Genomic DNA, 13496 nt, shown 5'->3' with positions numbered 1-13496 from the left:
GTACAATTTACCAAGTAATGAGATAGGTAGCCCGTTGATGCCCTGTATAGGCAGCACATTGAGATAATAAGAATGTAGTTTAATAGAAGTTATCCACTGGCACAGAATAATATAGACAGTAGAGATTACCCATTGGTGCACATTTTGTATAGAAAACAGAAACAATTATGAACATTGATTCATGGACAATTTAGATTATTAGAGTTATACCCAGGTGCCTGTTTATATTTTGTATGGTCTTGTCTAAATACAGTAGATTTTACCAATAAGTTCATTTTCATGTATTGCTCTTGTGGTATACACATCAGTTTGAGATGATAAAATTGTATACCTATTATTTTACTTGAATGCATAGATTGAGATATAGATATAGACAAAAGAGAATGTACTTGTATCTTAAACATAAGCTTAAACTTTTTTTGAACTTCATAAGGAACTCAGTGATATTCAAAACAGGAAATCCGTGAATTTAAATAAATAAATGTACTAAAAACAAATGGTTTTAGTGATTATTTCATAAACTTTTTTCATTATTAAAATTAGTCATTATAAGTCAGTCGTCCTAGACTATTAGACAGTCGATATTTTGTAACATTTGCAACACAATGAGTGAATTGTGTCAGTGCTTCATTATATCCTCACTTGGAAGGAGAAGGGGTATACATTTTTTTTACCCTTGTGTGTCTGTCTGTGTCCATCCTTCTGTCTGTCCGTAACAAAAGTTTCTGTCTCAGCAACTATTCATCGCAGAGGTTAAAAATTTTAACACACTATTTGTTTAGGCATGCCATATGACGGGTCTATTTTGGTACCAATCTGATGTCAAGTTTTTGTTAAATGAATACTGTTTTTATTTTCAGCCTAAATTTTCAAACAAATAATCGACAAAAATTTCGGAGCAACTATTTGGTGTTTAACGCATGTGCTTGGAATTTTAGCACACTATTTGCTTAGGCCTGCCATACGTTTGGATCCGGGTTTGGTTTTTTTTTTTTTTTTTTTTGGAACAATCAGACGTCAATTCCAAACTCTGTATCTTGCTTGAAACTCATTACTTGCATGAATTTCAAATTTTGACGAGGCATTAAAATTAAAATACCCATATTAACCATTCTAAATGGGAAAATGAAATTTAGATTTTGAGCACATATCACGTCCATGTCCTTTTAAGGCCTAAAAAAAAAGTTGCGTGTTTAGGGTAACCCGACCTATACAAGAAAAATGCCCCGATCCTACCATTTTTAGATGTCTGTTTTTATCCGATTGTGAATTTTATGTTATTTCTATTAAAAAATCTGTTTTTAAATATGACACAAACAAACATTCTTAGGATTCATACAGAAAAAAAAATATGATAAAATAAAAAAAAATCCCTACCTACCTAACCTAATTTTTTCATCAGTGTTACCCTAAACACACAACTTTTTTTTATAGGCCTAACCGCTATGATTTTCATACATTAATGTAGTATGATCAAGTTGATCTCATAAAGGTGATGCATTTTCAGGGTTTTTATTCAACAATAAATTACAAAACTTAGTATTCGACTGAACATACATGTAATATTTTCTTGCTGCATTTAAATATTCTTCAAATACAAACTTTATTTTTTTTAATCCTGGACGTGATTCTTTTACTGTCTTATTTCGGGGGGGGGGGGGGGGGATTAATGATCTTTTGATTAATTAAACCACTTTACATATATAACATACACATAAACTTACTATGAATAATTCGCGGATCTCTCTCTCTATCTCTCTCTCTCTCCTTCTCACACACACACACACACACACACACACACAAGCTCGACTCGGAATTAAATAAATGTTAAAGCACCAAGTTTATCAAGTGCCTAGTTCACTAGGCGCAGAGTTTACATGTATCCTGTCATTCGTGTTTCGTAAGATTAAATAGTTTAGCTCTTCAAAAAATTTACGGCCCCCGTTATTTATAACTTTTCTTTCTTTGTAGGGTTCATGTAGGGACAATGATAGAATTAGTCAATACCCTTGTTTCCTACTTTGCAACCTTGCGTATTTAAAAATAGACATGATCGAGCCACATCGCTCAACCGAGTAATAAGTTCTTGTCCCACTTTTTTTCTCATTATTTCCTTTTTAAATGGATAATTAATGTAAGACGCATAAAATTTTACGAGTTGTGGATCTGAAGTTGGAAATTCTAATACTGAAGTTGGAAAATCATCTTTAAAGTTGGGGGGGGGGGGGGGTATACCTATAGTTCCAAATAATTCCAAAAAATTCCTACCTACCAATTTTTTTTCTCCCAAATCATGATATTCCTCATCCGGGGGGGGGGGGGGGGGGTAGTATATCTATGACTCCAACATCTCAATATTTCCATCTTTTCAAGGTACATTTAGGAAGAATTATCTTTCCTGCGAGAAAAAGTGGGGGGGGGGGGGCCTGTACCTTATATGATGCTATAATTGTGCCTATAATGGTTATAATAGGTCTAACTTTGCAAAAAAGTGGGGGGGGGGGGGGGGCTAAGCCCCCCCCCCCCCCCGCTCCGACGCCTATGAAGTACATTGAATACACTTTTAAAACATGATAGTAATGATAGAGGGATTAGCAGGGACCTATACTAGTACATGTATGTAACTACGTTCCTGTAGTTTTGGTTGATGGTTCCTGTAGTTTCGAAGATTATAAATTTTAATGATTTCTGTTATTACTAACAAACAGGATCAAAACTGCACTAGATTCCCTGTGGTAGATTTTTTTTTTGTCTTTTTACTCATGCATGCATGGTTTAGGTTTGTCATTGGCTGAACTGGTCTAATATTACATCTTACCATTAACTTTGACATTGTGCTACGAATATAGATATAAATTGTGCTACGAATAAAGATATATATTGTGCTACGCGTGTGTGCTACGATCAACCGAACGTTCTATAATATAGCTACGTACTTCATATCTTGCAGCATCCATACAATTCAAGTTAATCCATATACATGTATACAAGTGACAGCAAAGGTCGTTTACCTGAACACGCTGCAATGTGCTGTAAAAGATTGCTAGAAGATAATATATGACCTTCATTATCAGGATTTCGATTACAGACAAAAGTATGCAGGTGCCCGTTTAAGAAATTAAGGTAAACCCCTCCCCGAAATCATGGAAGCCGTTGTTAAGATGTCCTTCCGAAAATGAATTTTTGTGTAAATTTTTATAAATAAAATTCTGTCAGTCGAGGGCATTACTGTTTTAAAAACTAAATTGGTGCATAATTTAAAAGATGCATAATTCAAAAGATGCAGAAATATCACATTTCTCTGATTATTGAATTTTGCACGCGATCTAAAAATACACTGTAAGTACAAAATGGTTCGACCAATATGGGCTCTTTAGCTGCCCAAACAGAAAAAATAGCCTACGGGATCATATCAATGGCTTGTGTGTAAATCATGGTTTTGAGATGATTTCGGTATAGGAAAATTTCACATGCAAATGAGTTAATGGATCATGATTCTCGGGTGATCTGTTAAACTTAACGAATTGCAAGAAAACCATGATCCTGGTATGATCTATTGTAACTAACAACTCATATCAAAACCATGGTTTTGATATGATCTGTTGTGACTAACAACTCGTATCAAAACCATGGTCCTGGTATGATCTGTTGTAACTAACAACTCGTATCAAAACCATGGTCCTGGTATGATCTGTTGTAACTAACAACTCATATCAAAACCATGATCATTATATGACCTGTTAAAGGACAATTATACAATAATTTCTTAAAGAAAAAAATGACCACTTATATATATAATTAATATTTTGCAACAGAAAATCATATACTTTTAATATTTGAAATACATTGTCAATTACCAAATATGAAAAATAGTATACATATATGTCTCATGAACTGTATCGTTAAGCCAATATAATCTGAATTAGAACGCAGGATCAAAGTCTTCCATAATTTAGATGATAATTATACTGTTGTTTCAAACTCTTCTAGCAATTATTACATGAATTGTTCAAATTAAAATATCATGTATGCATTTCAAAACCTAGCTGCAGGTCTGTAGCTCCCAGTCTGAACTAATGATACATGTACATCCATGCATTAGTTGCTTGCTTCACTTACTAAATCACTTGATAGTGTATTGTAAATTAGTCTTTATGAAATATTATTTACCTCAAGTGAATAAGAATATATTCCCCCAAAATACTTCCATAAATTCACTTTATAAATATGCCAAGATAGAGCCAGATGCCCAACAATTAGAAATTTCCCTGACATGTACATCACATTTAGGCTCCAAGATGAACATTCAAAATTTGCAACTCAACTTCCTGTTATGCAGAAATCTTAATTCTTAGTGGTCAGTTTATCTGGCAATTAACGAATCATTTCAAACGCATGCTCTGTTGCCTTCTAAGATAATAGCACATACCAGAATCACAAGAAAATCATAGCAGACTCAAAACCAAGAAACAAATCACATCAGGATCATACTTCCTTATTTGTCACTTATGATTTGGGTATGATTCATTTAATGGATCATGTCTAAATCATAGAACAAAATCATGAATTTGTGAGTTGGATACGATTTTTAAGTGATTTTGATATGATTTCTTAAGAACATTTTTTGTTTGGGTGGCTATTGAATTATTTTGCGCCTTTTTTCCTTGACATTTCAAGTCTTTTTTCACATTGAAAAGCAAAATAATTAGATCTAAGACATGTATTACAGCGCATGTATCATTAAAATCATTATTTTTTCAAGATTAATTTCAGTCGACACTTACTTGAAGTCAATATATTTTTATTACCTTTTATTTTCCTTCTATGTTACTGTCATACAATACTACAGAGACAAAAATGCAGTTAATTTTTGTCAAGTTTTTTTTTTCAGATGACAATGTTCAGTAAAGCTGAGTAAATTCATATTAACAGATATATATTTAATCATATAATAATTTAATTTGTTCCATGAAATCTCTTACTTGTGCAGTAATTTGTAATTCTAAACAAGCTGCATAGGTGCAAATAAAGACAAAGCATAGGCAGACACTGTGTCGCTTTTATTTCATAAAGTGTTTCAATTGTGTATATTGGTAAGCATACATCCGATGATATACATGACATGATGTACTTGCAATTACCGATTTAATCGCGCGAAATTTTTCATAGATCCGCCTTTGAAGTTTATAACCGGTTCCATCCAGTGGCAAACAGGTAAACATAGTCTCAATCTAACGGTTCAGGGTGATTAAACGCTTATTTTATTGAAACAATTTCATTTTATATCAGGTTTTGACAAAAAAAAACCCCAAAACAAAATCCGATTTGCAAAATTTTTAGGTGACGAGGTCAACATTTTAGGTACACGTGTGCACGTGCTAAGTAAACCCCCTGTGTTCGCTTGCATTAATCAAAACAATTGATGTTTTGACACACAAACATGTGGTATTTGTAAAACACACATTCTGGTATAGATCCAGTGGTCTTGTTTTTAATTAATACAAACACCACAACAAAGAAAACTATTTCATGAATGGATTCGAGACTATTATCGCAATGCATTGTGGTATAGCAGTATATAAAACTGGCGCTCTGCCTTCACCCGGCAAGGTGAACTCATGATGACAGGTTATAACAATCACCAAACGGAATTGGATTTGAATAATCTCCACAAGGAAATAACCGAAAAATTACAGGTATGTAAGATTATTTTATTAATCGAAGAAGTTCGTGCCATCTTTTGCTGCTCAGAATGTTTTTATTAATGAAACATGCTGTCCCCATGCACACGTCTACTTCTCTCATTCGAACTTGTAGACAGCTTGCTCCAGTCATAAATTCTGATGATTTTTTAATTGTTCTTTGTTATATTTTCCAATTTCTTCCATTACTTCAGCTTTTCTATTAAATCCATAGAATTTTGGAACATTTTTCTTTCATTTAATTGGTTAAATGAAAGCAATTTCATTTGACGGGTGTACATCCGTCGGGTTCACAACTGCCAAGAAATTCTTAGTGGGGAAAACTCGGCTTATATAGTAGACTGTTTCTAGTCACATGATCAAATGAAATCACGAATTCTGATTGGTTGTTCTGTGGTATGCATATGAATTAGTTTAAAACACGTCACAATCCCTACGTAACTACTCGGGATTTTACAGATTCCATTAGGTACAGTCCCGAGGTCTGACTCAACAGGTGGAGTGGATCTAAAATTTGTTATGGAATCATTTTGTGGATTTTTTTTCAGATATTTAAGTAAAAAAAAAGTAAAAATAGAAAAAAGCCTAAACTACTAATCAAATTTAACTAAACTGAATTATCAAGAGAAAAATTGATTTAAAATATTAAAAACATTTAACCGTAAAAAATAACGTTAACGTTAGATCTCTATTTATAATTATTTTATCGTTTATCATTTTTTTTTGATTGTGATATAGGTAAATGGTAGGGTAAAGAGAAAAACCAGACATAGGGCTGCAAAAAGTCCTCCGGATGGAAGCTCGCCATCTTCCCCTTCATCTCCACGGACAGGTAAATGTGGAAGGCCAGCCAATCCAATCCCCAGACACAAACGAGACTCGCACATCAAGGCGGAACACAAGCGAAGGGACAAAATACAGGTTTGAATTCATGGCTCAGTTTGGGTTTTGCTATGTTGTAGAGATTTATCAAGATGTTAGTAGTTTAAGATATTGCTTTTAATCTCACGTTAGGGATATATTATTAGTAATTATGGTAGGTATTTTCATGTTATAGTTAGTGACATAGTGTTCTGTGCACTGCTCTCTTGCAAGTCTGTGTTAGTTTTCGTTGAAGCATTACTTTTTATGTTATTTTTTCATGGGTATTGAATGTACACAGTAGTACGACTTGCAAAAAGAAAGCCTGGGCTAAATTGGCCAGTGTACCTAAAATTTAGTCCCCATATCTATATGATACCCTATCAGGTAAGGCCTATTGAAGGGAATCATTTTGGGTAAGTGGATGTGGGTGTGTGTTAAGAAACATTGATCAATTTATATTTTCATATTTTGGCACTGTATGCAGCTCAAAGTATGTGAATATGTAGAAGCAAATACTGCAAAAAGCATTAATTTAAAAGTCTGTTCCTGAGACTTCAAGAAGTGTATGACTATGACATAAATTTTTATTAGAACCATTATGATTTAGATTTACTGGTAGCTGATAAGCTCTTCTACATTATCACATATGGTTTATATTTAAACTGACAACAAAGAAATGTCTTCTGTACTCAATGGGATGATATCAGTAATATGTTTGAGAATGAATATACAGTGTAATTGATATTTACGTTCAAATGGAAGACATTTCTCTGAATGTTCCAAGATAATAAGCTCTGTTGCTTTGTTATATTTTCCTTGACATTATTTCTTTTCTTTCAGGCTATTTAAAATGCTCTGAATTGTTGAATATTTGTTTATCTGGTTGGTTTATTTTTGCAGAAAGGATTTGAAAGTTTAAGGTCTTTGGTTCCCTCTCTTGAAGATGTGTCTGAAAAGGAAAGCAAAGCTGTTATGCTGTTTAAAAGTAGGTATCCGCCAATCGCCTGGTTAGGTTTTAATTAAGTCAGTAGCCGTAAGGGGGAAGTCACTCATGGGCACCTGCTAGTGTTAGGGGTATTTAAGGTTCCTTAGATAACACTGCTCTTTCTGCACCTTAAAGACATAGTTTTACATCTTCTGTGTGGTTCTACAAAATTTTGCAACTGCAAAAAATGTTTTTGCAAAAGAACTTAAAGCACTTTGGTTGTGTGTGAGATTTAAAACCTCAAAAAAAACTTTACTCCAAAAAGAAAAAAAAACCCACAAAGAAATGTTTGTTGGATGAAAAAGAAAGAAAAACCACAAAGAAATGTTTGTTGGATGCCAGAAAGAGGAATGTTTTTGGGGCAGTATAGTGTAAAGGCTCTGCATAGTTTGCCCCCTTTTGTGAGGGGGCATCTTACCCCAAAGTTTTGACTTGTCTCCCTCTTGTAGCGGCTGAATACTGTCGGCAACTTAAGGGCCAATGTAGGGGGCTCACCGATGAGGCGGCTGCTTTGCGGCAAGAAATCCAGTCCGTGGGTACTCAAATTCAGTAAGTCAAAAACATTTTAAATGTTTGACCATGCTATGTATGATTCACTCTACATGTACATGGTCGTCACTAACAATAGTTTGTACGTACCTATTTGTATATTATTATTCCTATTTATACAGTATGCTTACCGTCTCAGTCTCTCCTTATATTTCTTCTTCCAGATGTTATGATATTGATGCCAAGTTGTTGGATATATTTATTGATAAGTGAAAATGTACATGTTTTCATATCAGAAAATTGTACATTGAACTTATGTTTAAATATTTTTTTTCTCTTTTTTTTCCAGGTACGTTATTAATATAATATTTTGTTGTAGTCAAATACACTTGCTTTGTACATGTATTGATTTTTCACTAATTCTCACTTCATTTTTCAGGAAGAACCATTGTTTAAATGTAGTATTGTTTTTACTTTCAGAACATTTGGGTAAGATTATTGTATATATACTGTGTAGTCAGCTTTGTATTACAATAATTTTACATCAGAATTATGATTTAAAACAGTTTGTATTTTTTGCAGGTGATAAAGTTTCTATTTTAGTTGTCCAACAACTTGGTTTACTGAGATATTTTCCTCTTGCTTACATGTACAATTTTCAAATTTTCAAATTTATTATTAAAATTTAGAGACAATTCTCTACATTATCAAGTTTAAAACAAAAGAAATAAATAAATGAATTATCTCTCAGAATGGAAAATATCTCACTCATGATGAATCCAGGGATTTTTGTAATCCCACCAAAAATGTATTGCAGAGGATATTTGGAAGATGGCCTCAGTCTTTAAATATCTCTGCATTTCAGTAATATGGACTGTCGCTCTTTAACTGGTTCTCTTTGACTTTTTTCAGTGACCTTCAGCAGGAGCTTCCGGTGACTGGTGTAGACGCAGTAGAGGAACCCCCTAGTACAGATATCGACCAGCTATATCAGCAGTATGTGGCCTCACAGACCAAGAAAAACTGGAAATTCTACATCGTATCCTGCTCACACTTTGTGTCTGAATTTGATAGCCATTTCCTCTCGTCCCAAAAATTATGTTTTTTAGGCATTTTCTCCTTTAATCAGAGATTTTCATTTAACACATTGGTAAGTAGAGCAGATGTCATCAAGGAAGGAAAGAAGACTTGAGTCTTGTAAATGATGAATTTTCCATATAATCAGAGATTTTAAACAAACAACATTTTTATATTACATTTTTGTTGTTTATTTAGAAGTTAACTCTTTTTAATCAGAGATTTCAAAACAAAAAAGAATTTTATTTGATATTAAATTAAAATAAGGCAGATGTCCACAAGGAAGAAAAATAGACCTATGATGAATTTTCCTTATGTTGATCAGTTTAGCTTTATGCTGAAGCCACTGTTTGAGTCCTTTAAAGTTATGGTCACTACGACAACCTCAGATGACTTTTCCCATTCTGTCAGCAACTGGGTCAAAGAAAAACTTGCTCTTCCAAATCTTCGGATAGGTAAACTGTTTGTAATTGAATGATTAATTGTGTCACATGACAAGAACATTGTTTATCGAAACATTTGAACTACAGGCAATTTCATTTACAAGTTCGAAAATAAACTAATAAATTTATAATACAGTAAGAATTATTCTTTCTACCAGAATTTCTGAATTGCTTAAGAACAGTCAGCAAGAACACCAAAATCATGGATGCCCCCGAACTGCTACCAGTGGAAGCCCATTTGAGTTGTGCTGACAAGTTGTGCACACTTTCGGACATCAAAATGGAGGCAGTACACACGCCCTTGACCATTGCTACACCAGTGAATAACAGCCCTCCCCAGCTCCCATCGCAATCGAATGTGTGGGTCAGCTCAGTCTTGTCAACAAACACGGACCTGTCCACTACCTATTCCTCAGGGAATTCGATGATGTCTTCCAGCATCGTTTCGGATAACTGCGCCCTGCCGCAGGCCCTGACTGAAGCTACCATGTGCACGGACTCTCAGGAACTTCCTCTTGGTCCTCTAGGGGACATCCCACTCCCAACCTGTGATTCCGAGATGTCCATTGTGGACTCTCTACTTAACAATCTGGACAGTTCTGACTCTCTCCACCATCTCTTGTCTGACCAACCGGTCTCCCTAAATGACATTACCCCCACCCCCATCACAGAGGGGTTCATAACCCACAGTCAGAATCCATATACGCAGACTTTTACACCACATCAGGGACATCAGAATGCCCATTATTCACTCTGACACATCTTTTTTAGCTCAACTTAATGAGCTTTTCTGTTGTTGTATAAAAAAAAATTCATTTCAGTTCCATATTTGAGTAGATGTACCATTTTGACTGTTTATTATCTTGCTGGTGTTTGCTTTCACCTTGATTAATCCATGCTTACAAGTTTTTTCATTGCATTTCTTGTTTGTGCTTTTTTATCGAGAATAGGGATCGATGTTGCACTATTGCTTATCCGTGATAATGTATTATTGATGCTTAATTACAGTATTTACACAAAGGCCTTTCATCAAGTGTGGCATTACTGTATTTAATTGTTGTTTTAATTTTCATTGTAAGTGGTCCATCCGGGATGTACATGTTTGATAGTTATATAAGTATTACAATACATAATGAATATTTAGTTTAATTGTTATTTCCTGAATGAGTTTACATAATTTCTTTTAAAAACTTTTTTGCAGCATTTTATACAAGTATTGGGGAAACAAAGTTGTTCAAAATATAGAATACATGTAGCTGATTTTTGATAGGATAATTTAGAAAGCTTTTGTATAATCTGTGTTTACACTGACAGACCAATGATTTTGTGAAATTAATTGTGCCTTGCTTCCAATGATATACTATATTTGACGTGTTCAACGTAAATTGCCATGTGAAATCATATGTTCAAATCAATTGTTCTTCCATTTCCTTTAAGTGATTGTAAAGGGCTTTATATGCTTGTATGTTTTGTAAAAAATAAATATTTTCCTTCCCAGAAATATTGATTTTTTGGTCATTTGTAAGAGGATTTGTTCAATACTGAACATATTCATGACAGGACTCACTCCATTTTTAGTTGAGGAAAAAGGTGTACATGTTTTGCAGTTATTTCCTTACAGGAAACTATACAAATTTCTAATAAGTCGAATGAAATTTATATATCAAAAGGAAAAAATAATAGGATTAAAATAATGCAGGTCTACATTGTAATGAGTTGACCGGCTTTGTAACTGGCATCTTCCCAAGTCAAGGGTTACTGATCCGCTAAAATGTAAATGTAGAGCGGATCGGATCAGAAACCCTTGACTTGGGAATATGTGAAACTGGGTGTATTTCACAATGCATGCGCGGATCATCAGGGAAATCAATGAGGTCATGACACTGAAATTCAAATTGATTAACGGTACCAAAAATATTCCTCGATCCAGCTTCCGACAAAGAAATCTATCTCGGAATGAATGCTCCCCCTAGCTAAGGTATATATACCTATAGCTCCCTATCTAAAATAAAAAAAATTCGGATGAACGACCTGGGAGCCACAGTTCCTTATGGATATACATATACGTGTAAACAAGTTGCAATTTACGGCGCACAGAAACGTATATGCTTGTTTTGGACTTATTAACCTTTTTAATCCCATGCAAATTCTGTAGAAATAAATAGTATTATTATATCCTTTAGACAACTTACATGTACTACTGCATAATGTTGTCACTTTACATGTACTTGCCCCAAACTTTCTCGTAAGCACGCTGACCGACTTCGGAACGATTTTGCAAGATTGATTTTAATTTCAGTTGATTGAAATCCGGTTGGACTGATTATATTAAAACGCCAGATGTAAGCAAACTGTTTGCCTTTATTCGAAATTATTTTGTGTAAATTCGCGAAAGTAGTTATAAAAGCTAAACAAAATTAAATCTGGGGGAAAAATTGACCAAAATTTCAAAGTGAAATAATGCATGGCATTTGTAAGAACTTGTTAATTATTGCCAGACTTGAAAATAAGGCTATTTAGAGCGTTTACAGAGACTAAGATATTTTACTTAACGTACTGGTGTGTGATTCAATATATACATGTACATGTATATATCAACAAAATGTTCTGTTCTGTAGCGCGGTATAAGTATTCAAACTCACGATCTTTATATTTGCTATTGTTTTGCCTCGGACTAGAATGTCGCGACGTCATTGGATGAAACGCGTCACGTGGCTGCCTTACAAATTTCTTTAAAAGGCAAGCGTCAAAATTTATAGCGCAACATGGCGGACGTAACGTTATTTGAACTGATTTTCTACACAAACGTTTGTTTACTTATCAAACTTTAGGTCCTCGACAAAACAAAACACTTATTAGGTTTGTTACTGACTGTTTAAAGAAATTTGTGGGGTCGACCCCACAAATTTCTTTAAACAGTCAGTAACAAACCTAATAAGTAATATTGTAATGCGGTTAAATAACTTGCATGTTCCCATATCTAGTAAGTCGCATGTCCACATAAATAAGTCGCATGTCGACATAATTAACTCGCATGTCAACATTAATATCTTGCATGCTAACATAATTATACCTGGCATGTTAAAATTGACATAAAAAGTCGCATGTCTACATAAATATCTTGCATGTCTACACAATTATCTCTCATGTCAACATAGATAAGTTGCAAGTTGTCAAAATTATCTTGCATCTTGTATCTTTGATGTCAGAGTCTGGCAGTATTTATCTCATTTTACCCATATAAAAATCAAATCGTTTACTGAAAAGATTTAAAAACTTGCCTGTCAACAATCAATATCTTACATGTATACATAATTATCTTGCATGTTGACATAATTGTCGTGCATGTTGACATAATTTATCTAACATGTAGGGGGCAGAAATATGCCACATTAGTTTTCAGAGAGTGTTTTATTTGCAATACTATAGCATTGAATCATGATTTTTTGAAGTATACACTCTCATAACTGCCGCTGTGTGTGCATACAAATTGAGTAACGCGCGTTAGCGCGTTATGAAAATTTGTATGCACACACCGCGGCAGTTATGAGAGTGTATACTTCAAAAAATCATGATTTAATGCTTATATTTACATTTTTTCAACTTCTTGCCTTGTCTGCAAATGTGATTAATGTCTTAAAATTCCTATCTTATTCTAAGGGTAAGTTAATATTAATGGAAGAGCCACAGTAACAGCCACAAGCGTGAACTTTGATTTTCGCTTGTGACGTTGCAGTTTGCAGCGTTCAGCGTTTGTGACGTCATAATAAAACTCGTCAATTTGACCTTTGACTACTTGTTGCATTTAGAGGCATTTGAAGATCACAGAATTTAATGGGAAAACACAGTAGAATGTAAATATAGGTAAATATACACATAAATAGATTTCTTTAATCATTTTCAGGCGGGAACAAATAATAATTAAAGAACTCCACT

The 13496-nt window shown here is 34.0% G+C and overlaps 1 protein-coding gene across 2 annotated transcripts; it reads left to right on the top strand.

Moving 5' to 3' along the window:
• Window positions 1–5138: 5138 nt before the first annotated feature.
• Window positions 5139–11061, top strand: LOC128184408 (MLX-interacting protein-like). Of its 2 annotated transcripts, none has more exons than XM_052853860.1 (7): window positions 5139–5696; window positions 6441–6623; window positions 7467–7551; window positions 8001–8100; window positions 8953–9190; window positions 9443–9572; window positions 9719–11061. In XM_052853860.1, the coding sequence occupies exons 1-7, from the start codon at window positions 5619–5621 to the stop codon at window positions 10315–10317; spliced, it is 1413 nt and encodes a 470-aa protein (XP_052709820.1). In that variant the 5' UTR covers window positions 5139–5618; the 3' UTR covers window positions 10318–11061. The 2 variants fall into 2 exon arrangements, with proteins under 2 accessions (XP_052709820.1, XP_052709821.1); XM_052853861.1 differs by having other exon boundaries at window positions 5142–5696; window positions 8953–9079.
• The last annotated feature ends 2435 nt before the right edge of the window (window positions 11062–13496 follow it).

This window comes from Crassostrea angulata, chromosome 5 (assembly GCF_025612915.1).
Source record: "Crassostrea angulata isolate pt1a10 chromosome 5, ASM2561291v2, whole genome shotgun sequence".
Taxonomy (NCBI): domain Eukaryota; kingdom Metazoa; phylum Mollusca; class Bivalvia; order Ostreida; family Ostreidae; genus Magallana; species Magallana angulata.
Note: the sequence above shows the minus strand (reverse complement) of the source record. Positions and strands in the feature narration are given on the sequence as shown.